Source organism: Carlito syrichta, unplaced genomic scaffold (genome assembly GCF_000164805.1).
Source record: "Carlito syrichta isolate Samal-C Ts95f unplaced genomic scaffold, Tarsius_syrichta-2.0.1 Scaffold301816, whole genome shotgun sequence".
Classification (NCBI taxonomy): Eukaryota; Metazoa; Chordata; class Mammalia; order Primates; family Tarsiidae; genus Carlito; species Carlito syrichta.
In genome coordinates, this window is record NW_007245912.1 from 83,867 (window position 1) to 106,076 (window position 22,210).

The 22,210-nt window shown below is 39.6% G+C and overlaps 1 protein-coding gene across 1 annotated transcript in view; it reads left to right on the forward strand.

Moving 5' to 3' along the window:
* Positions 1-22,210, forward strand: part of CUL5 (cullin 5) — an 84,710-nt gene that overhangs the window by 27,830 nt on the left and 34,670 nt on the right. Inside the window, exons 8-10 of the mRNA XM_008055301.2 lie at positions 19,033-19,126; positions 21,035-21,165; positions 22,060-22,167. Coding sequence (XP_008053492.1) covers positions 19,033-19,126; positions 21,035-21,165; positions 22,060-22,167 — 333 coding nt within the window. The remainder of the gene's footprint in view (positions 1-19,032; positions 19,127-21,034; positions 21,166-22,059; positions 22,168-22,210) is intronic.

Genomic DNA, 22,210 nt, shown 5'->3' on the forward strand with positions numbered 1-22,210 from the left:
AAAAAAAAAAAAAAAAAAAAAAAAAGAAATCATACTGAGTGGATCTCCCCCCTCCTTTTTTTGGTTTTGTTTTTTGTTTGTTCATGATTTGCAGTGTATATCGCCTTTCAGTGGTTAAAATAATTTTGATACTGGCAAAAATGGGGATGGTAGTTTTGTGGTTGTTATAGAGATTTTTATAGAAATTTAAAACCAAACTTGGACTTCATTCAGAAGGCAAGCAAGGCCACTGACTTTTATTTTTTCGAGTGGGAATCTCACTCTGTCACCCACACTGGAGTGCAGTGGTATGCTTGTGGCCACCGCAGCCTCAATCTTCTGGGCTCAGGTGATCCTTCTACCTCAGCCTTCCAAGTCGCTGGAACCATAGGTGTGCACCACCATGCCCAGCTAATTTTTTGTTTTATTGTAGAGACAAGGTCTCGCTAAGTTGCCCAGGATGGTCTCGAACCCCTGAGCTCAGGCAGTTCCTCTCGCCTCTGCCCTCCAAAGCACTGGGATTACAGGCGTGAGCCACCACACCCGGCTTGGCTAATTTTAAAACAGGTATGCCATGGTCAAAGTTGTCCCTTGGGAAGATTAACATGGTGAGTTAAGATTAATTGGAATGATGAAGAGCTGTAAATAAGAAGTAGAAATTGTTTGCAATAAGCAAGCAAGATATTAGAAGGATCAAATAGCAAAGGGAGTGGAAAGGACCAGGGTAGAGGGAAAGATTTCTTAGCGGTGGGACATTGTATCTTATAAGTAGAGCTAAATATTGCAAGAAATTGAACCAATAATGTTTCTGAGATTTCAGCTTGAGAGAACTGTGCTGCTACAGAGAGACTAGGTGTAAAAATAGGTCTTAGTGAAGAAGGACGATGAGTTCAGCTGGGGGAATTTGAGTATTTTTGGTGGATTGATGTGCCTTATAGCTCATGGATGGGGATGTTGCAGCTTTGTAAGGTGAAATTGTCCTGCTCTTCTACTGCAATTTTCACAGATGAGTTGTATGATATCCACATTAAGCTTACAAATATTAATTATTAAGGGACAACTTAGAATAAGAGAAAGCAAGAAAAAGAGAATGAGAAAGGTAGAGATAAATACAGCAATTCATATTAAACAATTAAGTCTGTCTTTCTACTTTAATATATGCATACACACACACTGGACAAATACTTAAAATAGATGTGAATTTGCTCTTCCACAGTTGACAGTGTAAGGGTTTAAAGATTAGGTATTTTGTTTGTTTGGTGTTTTTTGCGTTGGAGTCTCACTCTTGTTGCTTATACTGGAGTGCAGTGGCACACTCACGGCCACTGCAGCCTCAACTTGCTGGGTTCAGGTGTTCCTTCTGCCTCAACCTTCCAAGTAGCTGGAACCACAGGCATGTGCCACCATGCCAGGCTGATTTTTTTATTTATTGTAGAGATGAGATCTCACCATGGTTGTTCAGGCTGGCCTTGAACCCCTGAGCTCAGGTAATCCTCTTGCCTCCACCTCCCAAAAGTGCTGGTATTACAGGCATGAGCCACTGTGCCCAGCTTATTTGTTTTGTTTGTTTGGTTTTTGAGTCAGAGTCTCGTTCTGTCGCCCAGCTTGGAGTACAGTGGTACTCTCATGGCCACCGCACCCTCAACCTGCTGGGCTCAGACGATCCTTCCACCTCAGCCTTCCAAGTAGCCGGAACAACAGGCACATGCAACCACACTTGGCTGATTGTTTGTTTTAATTTATTGTAGAGATGAGGTCTCACCAAGTTGCCCAGGCTGGTCCTGAACTCAGGCGGTCCTCTCACCTCAGCCTCCCTAAGTACTAGGATTATAAGCATGAGCCACTGCACCAGCCTTGTTTGTTTTTTAACAACAAAAACCCTAAGTACAGTATAGCATGCCTCCAAAGAAATTATACTTTGAGGGGACATAAAAGTTGGGTTTCTGTGATTTATTTTTATTTTGTTTTTGTCTTCTGCTTATTTTTGAAAAATCAACTGTTTTGATCAAAGTATAACATACATACAAAGAATTACACAAATCTTAGTGTGTGGTAGGTGAATTGTCACAAAGTGAACACACTCATTAAATCACTAGAACAAGAATTACCTTCTATTCAGAAACCTTCCATCATGTCCCCTTCCAGGTTACTGCTAACATCTTTTACTTTAAAGGTTATCACTCTCCTAACTTTTAACAGCATAGATTAATATTAATTAGTCAGTGATGACTGTATTATTTGTATGATAAATTTTGGTGCAGAGGAGATATTAAGCACCAAAACTATGGGATTAATTATAACATTAGGAATTTAAAGCTTAAAGCAATTGCATTAGTGTATTATATTAATATATATCACTGAGCTAAGAAGGCTATTAACTGTATATGTACTATTGATTAAATACTTCTTAATTCACAATTTTTGTTGGCAAAGAGAAATGATGTGTTAAAATGAAATATGATGTGATGGAAGGAACAGTAAACTAAAAGATTACTAAGTCCTGAATTCTGATTTAATTGAACAAAATATAAAGAGTGTTATCAGAATAGTTGGGAAGAACAAAATCACTTTCCATGCCAGAAACTATCAGAACAAACTTACTTTCTTAAATTCTCTCTTACAGGAATTATTAGTCATCAGACCATGCTATACTGCATCTTAATGCTTTATTAATACTAGTTTTAATCTATTAGGCTATTCTTATTAATGGAGGCTTATTATAAAATATGAGTACATTTACTATTTAATCACTTCATATGAAGCTGCATAATACACACTGGAATTTAAGTTGAAACCGTCAATTTTTGGCAATTATGTTTTTGTCTGAAAACAAGTTATGGTTTATCAATTACCTTACTTGAGTTTAGTTAGTATAACTCAGTCTTCTATACCTGAATAATTTTCAATATACTAATGAAAGCAAGTTTCTGGACCTATATTCTGGATAATAGAGCAAATATTACCCAGCAGTACCTAATTTTGAGGCCAGGTCTAATAGACTCCAGATGTACATTTCAAATAATGTTCATGTAGTCCTTAGCAGCTCACTGAATTCTTTCATTGTTTCTAAGAGTTTTTATTCTTTGGAGTATTCCAAGCATCTAATTACATCATCTGCAAATGATGATGCTTGCTTCTGCCTTTCTAGTATTAACCCTTTGTACTCGGATGGCTCCTCTGAGAGGACATCATGAATGTAGCAAACCACTTGGATGTCCCCTGTCAGAGGATAGAGATTACTGGTAACTACACAGGACAAACTTCTGCCAGTACAGATTTTTCAGACGTGTATTTTCTTGAAGTTTTCCATTCAAATTGCATGAAAAAGCAAATAAAGAAATGGAATATATATTAGGATTATGTAAAAAAAAATCAACTCGAATTGTGTAGAAAGAGAATGTGTAAAGTGTTTTCATAGTGGTGCACAGACTGGACAATACATTACATATTATTACTATAGGAGGAAGAAAACAAGTCTACTCTGCAGTATCTGCTCGAATAGAAAACCACCAGGTAGAAGAGGTCAAGCAAATTACTACTGCCACAACATGTATCAGTGAACCTACAATGCATGTCAGTGACTGTTTCACACATTTCCACTCATTAGAAAAATAGAACATTTTGATTTTTTTTGGTCATAAATAAGTTCTTTAATGTCCAAAATTCTGTTATAAGCCAAATATCATTACAACAAAATAATTGGTTTCAATGCTGTACTATTCAATATGAAGTGATTAGTTTTTCTTTTTATTTTCTCTCTTTTTTTTTTTTGAGTTGGAATCTCACTCTGTCGCCCAGACTGGAGTGCAGTGGCCACTCCTGGAGTTTGTATATCTTATTCCTAAACCATCTTCTCATTTTATGGGGAAACACTAGAGGCATTTCCACTAAGACCGTGAACAAGGCAAGGATGCTCACTATTAACATTTTATTAGAGATATAAGCTAATGCAATCAGACAAGAGAAATCAATTACAGGCATAAGAATGGGTCAGCAAACTTGGCACAGTGGTCATGTTTGTAGTCTTGGCTATTCATGAGATTGAGGCAGGAGGATGGCTTAATTAAGCTCAGGAGATAGAGACCATCCTGAGCTGCGTAGTGAGACCCCGTCTCTAAAAATAAAAACTGAAAGAGAAAAAGAATGGTTAAACAAGTAAAACTGTTTTGGTTTGGAGATGATGTGATAGACTCCAAACAAACAATGATAATACTAATTCAAATAATTAAGTAATTCAGTAAAGTAGCAGGATATAAAATTAACATACAAATATTAGTAGCCCTCATATCCACAAATAATAAACAATTAGGGGATATAATGTTAGGGAAAACCTCATTTTTTGATAGCAACAAAGAAAATTAAATACTTGGGGAAAAAACTTTTTTCTTCATCTTTTTTATTTTTGGTGAACCAGGTAGCCCCCTGAGCCAGTATAGATTCAGAGCGATTCCCAATACTTGAGAACAATTTAACAGGAAATGTATGAAACTTATAAAAGGAAAAAGTTTAAACACTTTTGAAAGGTATTGGCATAGACTTGGCAAAATGGAAAGACATCCCTTGTTTTTAAATACTATGACTCAAAATTATAAACATGTCAGTTCTTTTCTATCTTTTTGTTCACTCCTCATATAAAAATATATTTATAGCCGGTCTTGGTGGCTCAACCTGTAATCCCGCATCTTTGGGAGGCTGAGGTGAGTGGATTGCCTGAGCCCACGGGTTTGAGACACGCCTGGGCAACTTGGCGAGACCTCAAACTAGCTGGGCGTGGTAGCACACGCCTGTAGTTCCAGCTACTTGGAAGGCTGAGGCGGAAGGATCGCCGGAGCCCAGCAGGTCGAGGCTGCGGTGGCCGGGAGCGGCCACTGCACTCCAGTCTGGGCGACAGAGTGAGACTCCAACTCAAAAAAAAAAAAAATCTGTTTTTCTCTCTTAATTTATAAATTCCTTGTAAGTTTAATAAAAATACCAACAACTATTTTACAAAGCTAGACAAGCTAATGCCGAAGTTCATATGGAGAAATAAACATGTTCAGGTAGCTAGGAAAACACCAGAAAAGAAAAATTACAAGGGAGAGTAACCTTACCAGACATTAAAGCATACCATATAAAGCTTCTATAATTATAACTGTGTGCCAGGAACAGTGACTCACACCTATAACCCCAGCACTTTGGGAGGCCAAGGTGGGAAGGCTGCTTGAGCCCAGAAGTTTGAGACCAGTCTGGGCAACACAGCAAGAACCTGTCTCTACTAAAAATTAAAAAAACTAGCTGGGCTTGGTGGTACACACCTATAGTCCCAGCTACTCAGAAGGCTGAGGCTGAAGGATTGCCTGAGCCCAGGAGCCTGAGGCTGCAGTAAGCCTTGACTGTGCTGCTGCATTCCAGCCTGGGTGACAGAGTGAGAACTCGACTTAAAAGAGTATTAAAAAAAAAAAAAAAAAAAAGATTGGGAACAACGTCCTTGGGAGTAAAGTTTCTGAGCTCTGCACTCTAGCCTCATTGTCAGAGTGAGACCCCAACTCAAAACAAAAACAGTGTGGTATTGACACATAAATACGTAATACCATGTAATATCCAATAAGACTTCTGGAATGGAGTGGAAAATCCAGAATTTGACCCAGATGCAGTTAATGACTAAAATAAATATATGATAAAGGTTCCCTCTCAAATCACTGAGGGTAAAGGTGGACTTTTAAAAAATGCTGTCAGGACAACTTAGTATCCATTTGGAAAAAGATAATTAAATCTGTATTTTACACTATACAGAAGAATAGACGTCAAATGGATCAGGGTTTGAAACCATACAAATGCTAGAAGTCTTCTTTAAACTTGGTGTAGGGAGAGGCTTTTTAATATTGCTCAGAGTGCAGAGTCAATACAAGAAAAGATTGATAAATTTGACTACCTTTAAAAACTGCATGACAAAACAATACCATAAATAAATAAACACAAAAATATTCAAATGAATTTTAAAAATATGATAAAGTTCAGACTCATTCTTACAGAAGAATTTCACCTTATTAACGTAAAGGGAAGTAGACAATCACTATTAGCCACGTATCACAGTAATAATTGTTACTAATAGATACTAAAGCTACCGGCCAAAAGTTTGAAACAAAATAGGGTATTTTATAGTTTCAAAGTGTTTTCCCCAAGATATTTACTAAAGGAGAAATAGTAACATCACAATGGAGAGACTCGAGTGACACCATGTTAAGTTATCAAGGTTGACATCAACAGTAGTAGGACACATTGGCATATGTACTCCTTGATAGGATGCAGTAAGAAGAATGCAATATCATTTCTGTGATATTATTGCCAAAAATGCATAATCTCATTCAGTTATGAGAAAAGATTGAGCAATCCCCATTTGAGAGCAGTCTACAAGATAACTGACTAGTATTCTTCAGAAGTGTCAAGATCATAACAGATCAAAAAAGGGTGAAGGAACTGTTACAGACTGGAGGAGACTAGGAGAGATAATACCAAAATGCACCATGGGCTTGTGGACAGGATCCCGGAACAAAAAAAGGACATTAGTGCAGAAACTGATACATTTCAAATAAGGTCTGTAGATAATAGTGGTGTACCAAAACCGTTTTCTTGGTTTTGATAGCTGTACTATAGTAATGTAAGATGTTAAAGCTGAGAGAAGTGGGGTGCTACTTTTGCAACTTTTCTGTAATCATTAATCAAAATAAAAAAATAAAGAGAATTTTGAAGAATGCCTTTTTTAAAATTTGAGGGTCATCAGTGGAGATGGTCATAGTGTTTTACTCCATTGAACTAATTCATTAAACATGTGAACAAAGTTTCTAACATTAATCCATTCTTGCACTGTAGGAATGAACACATAGTCCCATTTTTAGTGGATAAAAATTTATACCCTAAAGGGATTTTGACATTTCCTACACAGCCAGTAAAACTTACTCCCAAGGTTTTCCTCTCACAATTTCTTTAATGTAAAATGTTTAGCTCTTAAATGTATTGTGTAATTAAGATAATATCTTGAGGATCATTTTATAGATTTATTCTTTTATTTGAATTTGCTTGTTGGTATAGCAGATGCTGACAGAGATTAATCGGTAGAAACTGGTTATGCTATGGGTTGTTTAGATATAACAACACAAACATTACAACAAGCAAAAGGTGGGGAGCAAATATACTACTTTCTCTAAAGCATAGACTGTGTGTTGGAAAGTTTGGAAAAGCAGGAGGTAGATTTCTATATCATTGTGAAGGACATTTTAATTCTAAGATGATATTTTTTACCTGGAGTCTCTAATCCAGAGGTTTTCAGTAAGAGTAGTCTCTGCCTTCAGGGATCACAATAGGAATTTGTGGATGCGTTTTTTGGTGGTTACAGTGGTCAGATATTTAATGGCTAGGGGTCCAGGAATAGTTGCTGTCTCACAGTGCTCAGACTGTCCCACAAAACAAAAATTATCCTACATCTTTATATTGTCTGCAAGTGTAGGGTGGGGCACACCTCATCAACAGGGGTACCTGTGTAATGACCATTTGTATACCTAACTCTGAATTGTACCCCACATTTTAAAAATAAAATAAACTCGGGGAAAAAATGTCTCAACGGCCATTCATATACGAGATCCAACAATTAAGGTTGCGAACTCTTCTTAGAAAAAGTGCTACATACCTCATTGCTGAATATCACTGTGGTCACTACAGTCACCTTTGAAGTACTCCCCTTGGGAAGCTGTGCACTGATGCCAGTGCCTAGTCTACCTGTCAAAGCAATTTTGGAGCTCTTTCTGGAACGGCCATCAGAGCCGCCTTCATTGTATTACCCTTGATGTCCTGAATGTCATCATATGTCTTTCTTTCACTGTTTTCTTTATCTTCGGGTAAAGAAAAAAGTCACTGGGGGCCAGATCAAGTGAGTCTGGAGGGTGTTACAATACAGTTATTTGTACAGTACTACCAACATAAGCTCATAGTGGCAAGTTTGCGAACTTAATTTGTCAGACCTCAACAAATAATGCCCACAGCTCTAATGGCCATTCCAGAAAAAGAGTTCCAAAATTGCTTTGTTGGGTGAACTAGGTAATGGCTCTGGTCCATAGCTTACCAAGGGGAGTGCTTCAGAGGTGACATTCAGTAGTGAGGTATGTAGCACTTTTTCTAGGATTGTTTGCAAACCTAATTGTTGGATCTCGTATGTCAAGATATTGCTTATACTTATTTGAAACTAGAAATTAATTTTGTCTTATTTAAAACCAAGACTTTTTTACTTGATATTAGTATATACTGCATTTTCCAGGAATGATATTATTGTATAACTTGAGGAAAGATAATGTTTTGTTTGGAATCTTAAGCATTTTTCAGTGTCAGAAACGTGTGTCACCTCTCGTGATACTGTACATGGTATTAACTCCCAGTGTACTTATGTTGGCCTGCATTTGTAGTTTCCACATTTCCATTGAACCTGCATGTAGGTACAAGTATTTGTCTACTTGACTATCTCTTTTAATTTAGTTGTGGCCCAGCTTTCACAGATGGAAACGCATATTGACTATCATCAGGTACTTTTCTCTGATGTTGCCTGCATTTTAGAGAATTATATTGATGTTTCTGAAATGATGTATGGATAACTCTATAGAGTAAAAGCAGCCGCAGGAACATGGCCATCACTAGTTCCCTGCATAGCATTACTCTCATTTTATAAAGAATCACCCTTCATGTATTTATTTGTTTGCTTGCCCTTATCTGTTTACCTCTACTAGAATGCTAGCTCAGAAGAGCAAAGACATTGTTTGTTCCTGTGGTACCCCCTCTGACTGCTTCACTGCATGGACATTCACTGAGAGGCAGGCTGCTCAGTAACTGTAGATCAAGTGATTTAATGAAAAACTAATATATAGGTCGCTCATTTCAGAGTTTGCTATAAAAGAGAGTATCGGGTCTTATAGGTTTGAGAACTAATGATTTGGTAATGGAGCGTCTTTGAAGGTTTATGACTAGGGCATCAAAGCTGCGTTTTTGGAGGGTTTGTCCGCCATGGAATGTGTAGCAGAATCTGAAGAGTTAAGAGTTGCTTGTCGCTGTCTTGAATCGGTGGACTAGACAGTAGGGTTTTGACTAGGTGTATGATGACAGAAGAGTGGAAAGGAAGGGTTGTAACATCTTTTGGAGGAAGAATTAGTAGGCTCGGAGGATGATTGAGGATGTGAGATGCAAGCCCGGGTTGTTAGAGGAATCGGTAGAGAGAGTCAGAGGGGAGTTAATTTTGAGAACCTTACCAGTTTTAGAGTAATTAATTGGGAGTGGGTTGTGTGTGCATAATAATCACTACTTACATAGTATTTTTTGAAAAGTCATTGTCTTTAGTATTATGTATCTAATGATGAGCTTTGGTTCAAACTAGTGCTCTTTCTTCTAGACTGCTTTCCTTTTAGTATGATATTCCATGGAGATTGTAGGTGAAAAATTATGTGTTTTTTTTAATGAATTTTCCCTTGGTTTATTGGGGGATAAGGTCCTATAGAGATTACAATACTCCAACTTTTCATTAAACCACTCGATCTACAGTTACTGAGCACCCTGCCTCTCAGTGAATGACCCTACAGCGAAGCAGACCGGGGGTACCATATGAACAAACAATGTCTTTGCTCTTCTGAGCTAGCATTCCAGTGGAGGTAAGCAGATAAGGGCAAGTAAACAAATAAATACATGAAGGGTGCTTCTTTATGAAGTGAGAGCAATACTGTGCGGGGAATTAGTGGTGGCGGTGCTCCTGCGGCTTGTACTTTATGGAGTGTGGTCAGAGCGGGGCTCTGAGGGAGGGACCCTGGAGCTGAGGCCTGAATGCTGAGAGCTTGCCCGGGAAGGGCAAGTATAAAGCTTTTGAAGAAGGGATGAGCTTCAGTGTTTTAGGAACAGGAAAGTTAGCCAGGCTTGGTGGCTCAGCCTTGTAAGCCCAGCACTTTGGAAGGCCAAGGTGAGTGGATTGCCTGAGCCTGAAGGTTCGAGACCAGCCCGTGCAGCTTGGTGAGACCTCATCCCTAAAACAGGCAGGTAGGTAGATAGGTAGATAGAAAATTAGCCAGGCGTGGTAACGCCCGCCAGAAGATCCGGCTGCTTGGAAGGTTGAGGCGGAAGGCTCGCCGGAGCCCAACAGGTCGACGCTGGGGTGGCTGTGAGTGTCACCACACTCCAGCTGGGTGACAAAGTGAGACTCTGACTCAAAAAAGAAAAAGGGACAGGAAAGTTAGCGTGGCCAGAGCATGCTGGGTGAGGGAAGGAGATTGATGCAAGATGAGGGAAGATGAGGGGAGATAGGAAAGCAGGGAACTGAGTGCAGTGAGAACACACTCAAGGGTTTTACACAGGAAATTGATCTGATTCTCTTTATTAACAAATAATGTTTGGACTAGGTACAGGGGTTCATACCTGTAATCTCAGCACTTTGAGAGGGAGGCTGAGGCAGGAGGAGTTTGTGAGCCAGAAGTTTGAGTCCCTCCTGGGAAACATAGCGAGACCTCATCTCTACAAAAAAATTTTAAAAATTGGGTGTGGTAACCGGGCTCGGTGGCTCAGCCTGTAATCCCACGCCTTTGGGAGGCTGAGGTGAATGGATTGCCTGAGCCCGCGGGTTCGAGACCCACCTGGGCAGCGAGACCTCATCTCTACAATAAATCAAAAAATCAGCCGGGCGTGGTAGCGCATGCCTGTAATTCCAGCTACTCTGAAGGCTGAGGTGGACCGATCGCCAGAGCCCAGCAGGTGAGGCTGCGGTGGCCGGGAGCGGCCACTGCACTCCAGTCTGGGCAACCGAGGGAGACTACAACTCAAAAAAAAAAAAAAATTGGGTGTGGTGATGTATGTTCATACTCCTAGCTACTCGGGAGTCTGAGATGGGAAAATCGCTTGAGCCCAGGAGGTTGAGGCTATGGTGAGCCGTGATCTTGCCACTGCCTTCCAGCCTGAGTGACAGAGTGAGACCCTGACTCAAAAAATAATAAAATAAAATAATAAAAATCTGAAATAGCATGTGGGCTGTGGTATGGTATTTCGACTAATCTGGTTGAGAGCTGTTGGTGACCATGGAGATGGGCATGTAAGTGGACGGATTCATGCTGTGTTTTGGAGGAATAACTAATAGGTATATGCTGTTATTGTTCCTGTTTTCCAAATAAGGAAACTGAAATTCAGTGATATACAGGAGGTTGCCCTCACTCACACAGCCAGGAAATAGTGAAGTTGGCCACTTAAGTCTAATTCTAGATCCTGAGTTTCTAAGGATGCTGTTAATAACATAAAGAAGAGACACAAGGTTTGGCAGATAATTTGGGTATATGTATTGCACATATATGTGTGTGATTAGCACTCTTGGTTGCAAGGCTCAAGAACCTATCTCAATCTGCAGGCTCTTGTGAAAGTTGAATTCAGAAACTTAGAGTTCTGCTGGGAATTTCTAGCTAGGTTTTTTCTGCTTCATTTTCTTCACAGCTGATAGGCTTTGTGTTGAAGTGGTGAAGGTGAGAGTTGCCAGCCTGTCGTTCCAGTCTGTGACCCAAGAGATGATAGGAGTCTTCTCCCACTGGTTTTAGTCAGCCCGGTTCTAATTGCTCTGGCTTGGGTTGAGTGCCCAAACTTGGTCAAATGCTGTGTGTGTGTTTCTTTGTACATACAGGTAAGCATGCCTGAGTGTCGATAAGTATGTATGTGTAATGTAGGAATACTTGACTTCTCCAGAGGACAATACTTTTAGCAAGTCTACCTGTTTTTAATTCAGTAGAGAATCCAGAAAGTTCTGAGCAGCTGAGCATGACGTCAGACATCAGAGGTGCCACCCTTACACCTTCACTTGGCCTTGCAGGCCCCACTCTGCTCCAGTTTTACACACAATTCTAAGAAACTTGACCATCTTTGGGCAAGCCTCTAGCAGATGAGCAGGAGTATATTGTAAAACAAGGTCATGCGTCACGCCTGCAGTGCTAAACAGGCGAAGTGGCAGCAGCAAAAAGAGTGAGCCATAAGAAAAGAATGAGAAAAAATTTTAAGCCAAAATATGTTTTTTCCCCCAAGAGTTGGGTTCTCATTGGTTACTCAGGCTGGAGTGCAGTGGCTGTCATAGTCGAGGTCCTAGAGCACTGCAGCCTTGGACTCTTGACTTCAAGGGATCCTCCCACCTCAGCCTTTTGAGTTGCTAGGACTAGAGGTTCATGCCACTGCACTCAGCCTTAAGGCAAAATGACTTTTACAATTTGCTGTTAGTTTTCAGGTGAGGATCCTACATCTCTTAGTACTTCCTGAGGGCATTCAGTCAGTGTTTATTACATACCTACAATGTGGCAGACCTTCTGCTAGTTGGGGATAATAAGATAGACTCGGCCCCTATCTTCAGAGTGACATTAGAACAAAGTGGACTGTTCATTTGGTAGAGTAATAGAAGAGTAAACTGGTGGTGTAAACCTTGGTCTCCTCAGAGTGATCAAAGCATTGACAGGAAAGAGTGGATCTAGTGCTGGGTACACATGTTGGTGTCAGTTGTGGATTGAAATCCCACTGTGGTCATTTTATCAGCTGTGTGCATTTTGCCAAATCATTCAACCTTTGTAACCCATTTCTCTAACTACAAAATGAAATACCACCCATTTGTATTATGGGAGTGAAATGTATTAAGCACTTAAACACTGCCTGGCATGACAGTTCTTACTGGTAGGGCTTTGGTTTGGAGAAAATTGCTTACCGATTCTAAGACAGAAACTATTTGTTATCTACGCAAAACTGATTTTAAAAAAACATACGTGCTGGGCTGGGTGGCTCAGCCTGTAATCCCGCGCCTTTGGGAGGCTGAGGTGAGTGGATTGCCTGATCCCACGGGTTCGAAACCTGCTTCGGCAACTTGGCAAGCCCTCATCTCTACAATAAATCAAAAATCAGCCGGGCGTGGTAGCGCGTGCCTGTAATTCTGGCTACTCGGAAGGCTGAGGCGGAAGGATCGCCAGAGCCCAGCAGGTCGAGGCTGCAGTGGCTGGGAGCGGCCACTGCCCTCCAGTCTGGGTGACAGAGTGAGACTCCCACTCCAAAAAAAAAAAAAAAAAAAAACGCAACTAGGTCACAAGTTGTAAATCATTAACCTTAAAATAAGTACTTATTAATCCAGTATTTTGATATTTTAAATGTCGTATCCTTGTAGAACGATTCTTGTGGCCAAAGGACAGCAAAAAAGAAAAAAAAAATAGTCATATCCCAAAAGTCAAGGTGAGTTCAAACTTGTAGTGACACTAGTTATAATGGTGCAAAATGAATCCTCATCAAACTAGAAAGGCCAAGATAAATTAATCTTGAGAATAGCCTGTGACACACAGAATAAGTTAATTATTGAATATATTACAGATATCCTTGTATGGTTAAGGGTCTGATAATAATAAAGTAGAATCCTAAAGTAGAGAAACCCATAATTGTTAGTTCAACTCTTACTTTATAGCTGGGCAAAGCAAGTTATATGATCAGTGGAAATCAGAACTGTTCTTGTTTTTCACTAAATTCCAGTGACGTAGAGTTAATTGTGCTAATTGAATATGACTACAAGAAGAGTCCAGCATACCTCTTAGCCTGCCCGTCTCACCTTCGTCTTCCCAGACCCGTGGATTCCTTCATTCAGCAAGTACTTGCTGGGTGTCTGCCGAGGCTTGTGACAAGCATTATCTTTGAAGAGTATATACTCTTGCTGTAGAGGAGGGAAAACATCAAGCACATTGATAGTTAAAGTGTTTCACCTTACAGACCTCTGGGGAGAGCTTGCTATGGATTTAGAAGTTGTGCTCATCTCAGGCAAATGCAGGAGTTGGTGGCATTTGGCAGAAAGTTTTTTTCTTCACGGAAGCTAGCAAAAGGAGACAGAAAGGGAATACAGGTGAGAGAGATGGTTTATCACTGTCCTTTCCATTCAAGATGTGTTTTCAAACAAGTAAATACTTAAGGTCAGCTGTATATGCAGAACTTTGGTAAATGATGGGGAAGAAATGCCAAAGAGGAAGGACATGGTCTCTATCCTCAAAGGACTGCCCTCTTCTTATGACAAGACTCATTTGATAAAATAAGGAGAGAATTACAAGTAGCATCTCCCCTTTTTTTTTTTTTTGAGTAGAATCATTTTCTGAAGGGGTTTTCCATATACAGGAATCTATACCATAATTTTTCTCTGTGTATTTATTTTTTAAAAGCTTTAAGTTGGGTGCAATGACTCAGGCCTGTAATCCCAGCACCTGAGAGGCTGAAGCGGGAAGATCACTTAAGCCAGCTCAAGATGAGCCTGGGCAACATAGCTTTGTTATGAAAGTTTTGAAATATCTACATAAGTAGAAAAAATTGTGCAATGAATCCCACACTCATACTCCTATAGCCAGCCTTCAGATTCAGCAGTTATCATTTTGTCATACTTGTTTGGTCACTCCTTTTTTTTATTATTTTTTTCCCTTATTTTCCTTTCCTCTCTCCCTGTTTCCCTTTCTCCCCCTCTTCCTTTCTTCTTCTCCCCTTCTTTCTTTTTTTCCTTCTTTACCTTCCTTTCTTCCTTTTTTAGAAAAGAAACTTGTAGCCGGCAGTAGTGGCTCACATCTGTAATTCGATCACTTTGGGAGGCTGAGACAGGAGAATTGCTTGAGACCTGCCTGGGCAATGACAAAACTCTGTCTCTAAAATAAATAAATAAATAAATTAGCCAGGTGTGGCAGCGTGTGCCTGTAGTCCCAGCTACTAGGGAGGTTGAGGCAGAAGGATTGCCTGAGTCCAGGAGCTTAAGGTTACGGTGAACCATGATCGTACCACTGCACTCCAACTTGGATGACAGAGTGAGAACCAGGTTTTAAAAAAAAGAAATTTATGACATTGTGCATTTTAATGCCAGACACATCTGTATAACACTATAACATATATAATACACTGTAATATTTCTAACCAGTCCTTACTGATGGCCACTTTCATTGTTTATCATTTATTTCTTATAAATGGTACTTACTGGAATATCCTCATATGCCTACATCTTTTTAATATCCTGTGTATGCATCATTTCTCACACTTGACTTTCTGTTGTAATGAATTCCACTGGAAATGAGATTACTGAAGCAGAGGGTATGAACCTTTTACAAATTGCTGCATAGTAAATACTAAACCAGCTTTCAGAAGTGTAGTAATTATTATTTTCATCAGTAGTGTGCCTGCTTACCCATATCTTGGCTAATATGTATGTTTAGAGTCAGGATCTTGCTGTGTTGCCAGGCTGGACTGCATAGTTCTTCATACTATTGACCATTTTTAACTCTTTTTGGTGAGTTCAGGCTAAACTTTCATAAACATCCTCTTCATTGTTTTACTTCTTTATCCAAAAACCAGAGTGTCATTATTTTCCATCCCTGATTTTTAAGACCCTTCAGAATTTGTCCCTCGCCTGTTTTTCTAGCTTAACACTATCCAGCAAAAGTCAGTCTACTCCGATAAGGAATATTCCATCATTCATATAACTTATTCTGTTCTTTTTTTTTTTTTTGCTTAGATTCGTTTTGGTAACGTTTTACTTTGCTTCTACCTATCCAAATCCTTGTAAGGAGCCTATATATACCCCACCTTGTAATAAAGTAGTGGAGATCCTCTAGCCTTCATCAGTTTCTCTTATTTGAATTCCTACACTGCCTAGGTTTAGGGGTACACTGTAGACTGCTCCGTTGTTTCTCGTCAGGCACCAGCTGTGTGCGAGACCATGCCTATATGGCTGTGGACAGAGCACAGTCTCTATGCTTGCGAGGTTTCTAGTGTCATGATGATGTGTTTATTTCCACTTCCTTGCTTACTAGTGGCGTTGAACTTCTTTTGCTGTACCTCTGTCCGTGTGAAGCAGGCACACATTTATAGCTGTATAGTTATATGTTCCCAGCTGGACTGTAAGGTCACTGAGGGCAGGAGCCATGTTTTATGCTTCTTTATTCCTTGAAACACTTAGCTTGAGTGTGTGACTATAACTAAGTGTGTATGTGTTCTGTTGGAGAGGTAAGAAAAGTTGGAGGCTGTGAAGTCACATACCTGGCCCAAAATTAGAGCTCAGAGTCTTTGCAGTATATTCAGACTATGCAGTGTTTGCAAGTTATTTGACTTCTTTTGGCCTGTGTCCTCATAAGGTAAACATCTGCTTCACAAGGTTGTTGTGGGGGTTAAATGAGATAATATATGTAAAGCATTTAGCATAATGCCTGATACAAAGTAAATGCTCATTAAAAGGCACTTGTTACAGTAATTTGTTTAGCCTCTCAATCTAGAAACTAATTCAACAACTTTTTTTTTTTTTTGAGTCAGTCTCAACTCTGTCACCCAAGCTGGAGTGCAGTGTCATGCTCTCAGTCACCGGGTCAGCCTTGACCTGCAGGGCTCAGGTGATCTTCCACCTCAGCATTCCAAGTAGCTGGAACTATAGGCGTGCGCCACTATGCCTGGCTAATTTTTTGATTTATTGTAGAGACAAGGTCTCACCAAGTTGCCCAAAGTGCTGGGATTACAAGCATGAGCCACCGTACCCAGACTTAATAACTTTTTCTATTTCTAATGCCTTTCATATAAGCAGTTACCAAACTCTTCTCAGTTTACTTCAGTTATCTTGTCAGTTTAGCTTCTCCTTTTAATCCTTATTGTAACTCACAATAAGAAATAACATTTTATATTGTGACTTGGTGCATACTGTGGCTTAGTGTATGCTGTGTTTATTTGTACATATCTGGAAACAAAATTTTGCAAAAATAATATTCATTGTTATGTGTGATGAGCTCTGATATTTTTGTTCTGTGTCATTTTTCTTAAAAGCTGGTCACAGCCATTAAAACTGACTTCACAGCATATAATGTGAAACACACTGGTCTGGATTTTTGGAATCTGCAAAATTTGATAACTGCTGAACAGTTCAAGTGAAGGTTTTCAGTGAAATTGAAAACAGAGCACTCAGAGCTTATTTAAATGGTGCTTTTCCTTGGTCCTCCATTGGTTACACACGTTCGACTTGCCTGTTCTCAGTCTGATACCCCCCGCAGGAAGCAGGCATGGCCAGCTGCACCTAGTCCAGACTGCCACCTTGCAAGGCACGCGCTTCTTCACCACTTTGTGTGTGTGTGTGTGTGATTTTCTTAGGACAAAAATGGACATACACAGATTAGGAAGTTGTTAGCAAAATTCTTGAAGAAGGACTTCGAAAAAATAATTTTTAAGGAAATTTTTGATCATTTTTTCAAAGTAGGAAAGCTTGTATAATTCCCCATTACCTGAATTCAGCGTCAGTGGTTATAAGCATTGTGTCCATTTCAAAGCAATTTTATTTCTCTTTTTTACTTAGACAAAGTCTTGCTCTGTCATCCAGACTGGAGTGTAGTGGTGTGATCATGGCTCACTGAAGCCTTGACCTTCTGGGCTCAGGTGGTCCTCTAACTTCAGCTTCCCAAGTAGCTGGAACTGCAGGCACCAGCCACTATGTCCAACTAACTTTGTAAAAGTTTTTGTACTGTAATCCCAGCACTTTGGGAGGTAAAGACAAGGGCTTGCCTGGGTCCAAGAGTTTTAGACCAGCCTGGGCGACTTGCTGAGACCCTGTCTCTACGTAAATAAAAAAATGAGCCAGGCGTGGTGACTCACCTATAGTTCTGGCTTCTTGGAAGGCTAAGGTGGAAGGATCTCCTGAGCCCAGCAGGTCAAGACTGTGGTAGCCATCAGTGTGCCACTGCACACCAGCCTGGGCGACAGAGTGAGACTTCGACTCAAAAGAAATTTTTTAATGTAGATACGGGATCTTGCTTTGTTGCCCAGGCTGGTCTCAAACCCCTAGGCTCAAGCAGTCCCTTCTGCCTCAGTCTCCCAAAGCACTGAGATTATAGGCATAAGCCACCGTGCTGGGCCTCCAACAGAGTTTTTAATGAAGAATTTTTAAAGGACACATACTTCTCTCCCTTAATATGGATAGATGATCTGTTTTTCAGAAGAGATATGGCAGCCTTATTGTGGCTTACTTCCGTATTTACGATCTGTTTATTTTATCCCTGCAAGAGGAATAAGTGACTGTGTGTCATGAGGGAGCAGGGATGGCGTGGAATCTGCCAGGTTGGGAGACTTTCCCGAAGGCCTCCTGGAGTGCGAGGCCCTTGCTGACTTCTTGAGATGCTTCACCAGCCCTTTCTGCCACCTCCCTACCCCTCTGTGCCAACTGCTGACCGCTGGTTCTTAAGAGTAACTAGCGGGAGGAGGATCCCATTCTGGTGATCCTGTTTAAAACTCCTTCGGTGCATCCTTTCCTGCCTATAGAATAGAATCCCAAACCTAGATTTCGTTCCTAATCTGGCTCCAGCCAATCTTTCTAGCCTTCTCCTCTGCTGTCTCTTCCCTGCTATTTTCAGCTTCTTATTCCTAGAATACTGCTAATCCATTTTAAGACTTGGTGCTTACTTTTCAAGATCCAATTCAGGTATCAGCTTGTGGATGAGGCCTTTTTAACTACCCTAGAAAAGCGTTGTTTCATAGCTTGTTTTTGTTTGGTTGGGGGGTGGGCTGTGTGTGAGATATGCTACTTAGCCAAGTTATATTATATTTAGCTCACAACTTAGGTTTGAGGCCCTCCTCACCCTACTTATTAGATGGTGATCTCATCAAGAATAGGGGTTACTCTTCTTTGATTGTTGAGTATGTTCATGCTGTGAGAATTTTAGAATCTAATTCTCAAACAGATTCTCTCCAGGTAGGAAGAGGTCATCAAAGTTTGTTTTTTCTTTTTGGTTTTGTATGTTTTTAGTTTTTTTATCCTCTCCTTGGGGACCTTTGTTAAAATTTCTAAAGAGAACCTAAGTTCTATAGTTCTTCCCCTTCGGGGGAACTCTGCTTTGGTGAAGTAGTATAGCCTGTCCATTGCCAGTAATCGTGTGGCAAAGGTGAGTCACGTCGACTTTCAGCACACTTATTTTTTATCTGTTGAACAATATTGTTTTGTATTGTGAGTTGGAATAACTTTGTGCTATACAGCTTACAGTAGCCTTGACTAGTTTTTTTTTTATTTTTCAGCTCATGGAATGCTGTGTAAATGCCCTGGTGACATCATTTAAAGAGACTATTTTAGCAGAGTGTCAAGGCATGATCAAACGAAATGAAACTGAAAGTAGGTAAAACGTCGCATAAAGTTATCATCTTTGAAGAGGGTATCTTTGAATCAAATCATTTAATGTTTTGCTGTTGGATCATATTTAACACAGAAGCACTGCTAACGTGTTTATAAACTTAAATTTTAAACATTTACCCCCATTAGGCTTCAGTATTTGTGTGGGAGGAGGGATGGTGAATTTACTTTTTTTCTTTCAGAAGTAGCCCTGTCCTTTTTTTTTTTTTTAAAGCAGGATTTAGTGAGAGGACAGAAAAGCTCGGGAGGGGACCTGAGGGGGTTGCCCTAGCCCTGTGCTTTTAAAGGCCAATTTAAACTGTAAACGTGTGGTAAAGGATAGAACTAAGTATTTGCCTTTTGTGTGGAATTTTATGGTAAATCCTTTTGGAAGGTAATAAAACAAAAAAGAAATTAATAAAATATTCCATGTTCATAATCTTCATCCATCTCTCCAAAAATTTTTATAGTAGATTTCTGAAGTACATTTTTTAATTACTTAAATTAAGATATCTTAATAAAAGTATGTTTTGAGAAGTAGCAAGTATATAACAACTAAAAAACAGAGTTGCCTTTCTCCCTGCTACCCTGATGGAACCATTTTGAACATTTTAGTGTAATCTTCTCCAGATTTTATTGTGTTTAACTGCAGGGTCCTACTTAGTCTCTAGTTGCATTTAAAGTACATATTTCAATTCTGTTAAGTTCAAACACTTTTCAAGATTAATTCAGTATTAATAAGCAAGCTTCTGGCCAGACGTGGTGGCCAACACCTATAATCCAGCACAGAGACCGAGGCGGGAGGATTTCTTGAACCCAAAAGTTCGAGACCACCCTGGGCAACATAGTGAGACCCCGCCTCCACAAAAAATAAAAAAAATTTAAAAATAACCAGGCATGGTACCACATACCTGTAGTCCCAGCTACTCAAGAGGCTGAGGCAGAAGGATTACCTGAGCCCAAGAGGTAGAGAATGCCATGAGTTGTGATTGTGCCACTGTACTGCAGCCTGCATGACAGCTTCTTATTGGCATACATGAAATATTTGTATTCTGTATGCCAGTCTAAGTAGAATTATGTCAGATCTATGTTAGACTCTCTTCAAAAGGATTTATTTAGTTGTAACCAGTACTGTGAGGTAGGGTTTTAGTAAAAATCAGTAAATGGTATAACATATGAACTAGTGCTTTGTAAATTAAATACAGTTTTATCATCTTTAGTACAGTTTCTTTTATAATCTTTACTTTTATTAACCGTGTCATGATGTGACTATATTTAATATTGCAACTACTCTATAAAATGTACTAGTCTTCCTTATAAATTTTTGTACTTCTTATAATGAAAAGTATTTTGCTGTATTGAAAATCAGATGACTCACATTTTAAAGGAGTTAGGTTTTACAGTATCTGATCATTTTTAATTACATTTTTAAAAAAATAATTTTTGTTGGCTGGGCACAGTAGCTCATGCCTGTAATCCCAGTGTTTTGAGAGGTCGAAGCGGGAAGATGACTTTAGGCTAGGTGTTTGATACCAGCCTGGGCAACATAGTGAGACCCCATCTCTACAAAAATAAAAGATTAACCAGGTGTGGTGGCATGTGCCTGCAGTCCTAGCTACTCTGGAGGATGAAGTGGGAGGATCACTGGAACCCAGGAGGTTGAGGTTGCAGTGAACTGTGGTTATACCACTGTACTTCAGCCTGGGTGACAGTGAGACCCTGTCTCAGAAAAAAAGAAAAAAAAATTTTTTTTTTTGAGAAGCTTGATCAGGAACTCATACCTACCATAACAACTCCTAGATTAATTGTATCCTCAGAATACTGTTAACATTACAAACTTGCAACTACTGTTTCTCTAAAGTCTTATTCTGGCAGATGAAATGATTACATTAATGTGTTCTGTTCTTTCAGAATTACATTTAATGTTTTCACTGATGGACAAAGTTCCTAATGGGATAGAGCCAATGTTGAAAGACTTGGAGGAACATATCATTAGTGCTGGCCTGGCAGACATGGTGGCAGCTGCTGAAACCATTACTACTGTAAGTTTTCTTCAGTGGCAGTGCTAGGTGTATATCAGGTTATTTTTATTTTCATTTTTAAATTCATTTAAACTGGAAAGGAGAACTTTATGTTACAGCCTGCAAGGCGGCCATTTTGAAAGCCTGGGCAGCATAGCCTCTGGCCAGAAACCAGAGAGTATTTCGAGGGTTGGAAGAATAAGACAGGGATTTATGCTGAGCAGGGTGGCCAAATATACATATTCAGTAAGCTATGGGGGGAGTCATGAGTATTAAGGAGAAATATGCACATGCACAGCTGAGCTTCTTGCCACTTCATGGATCCCCTGAACAAAAACAGCAGTGTTAGCATGATCCAGGGGTATCAAGGTTATCTTTTAAATGCAGGATGGAATAGGGGCTACCAGAGGCAGTGGGGGAAGAGCAGGGGCCAGGTGTGCACACAGGTACAAATCTTCAGTTAGATGGAAGAATACGCTTTGCTGTTCTGTGACACGGGTGGGTGACTAGCAGCTAGCACCATGGTGTGTATTTCCAGATAGCCAAGAAGATTTGGCGTGTGGTCACCACAGGACATGGTAAATGTTTGAGGTGATGGATGTGGTAGTTACCCTGCTTTGATGATGATACTGTGTGTACATGCACTGAAATATCACATTGTACCCCATAAATTTGTGCCATTATTATGGCAGCTGAAATTAAAGATTAAATTTAAAAATACAGGACTGGGTATTTAAAATAATGATTGAAATGGCAAAACAGTAATATTGGAGTACCTTTTCATTTTATTTTTAAGAAAAAATTTTCCCAATTTTATACGATAGTTTTTCATTAAAATTATTTATTTTTTCTTATTTCCTGTATTGTTCTTTTCCTTTTAAAAATTCAATGAAATGTAAAACATTTTGTTTCTAGGACTCTGAAAAATATGTTGAACAATTACTTACACTATTTAATAGATTTAGTAAACTCGTCAAAGAAGCTTTTCAAGATGATCCACGATTTCTTACTGCAAGAGATAAGGTATATTAATACTTGTGGATTAAAGCGTTACTGTCATAATTTA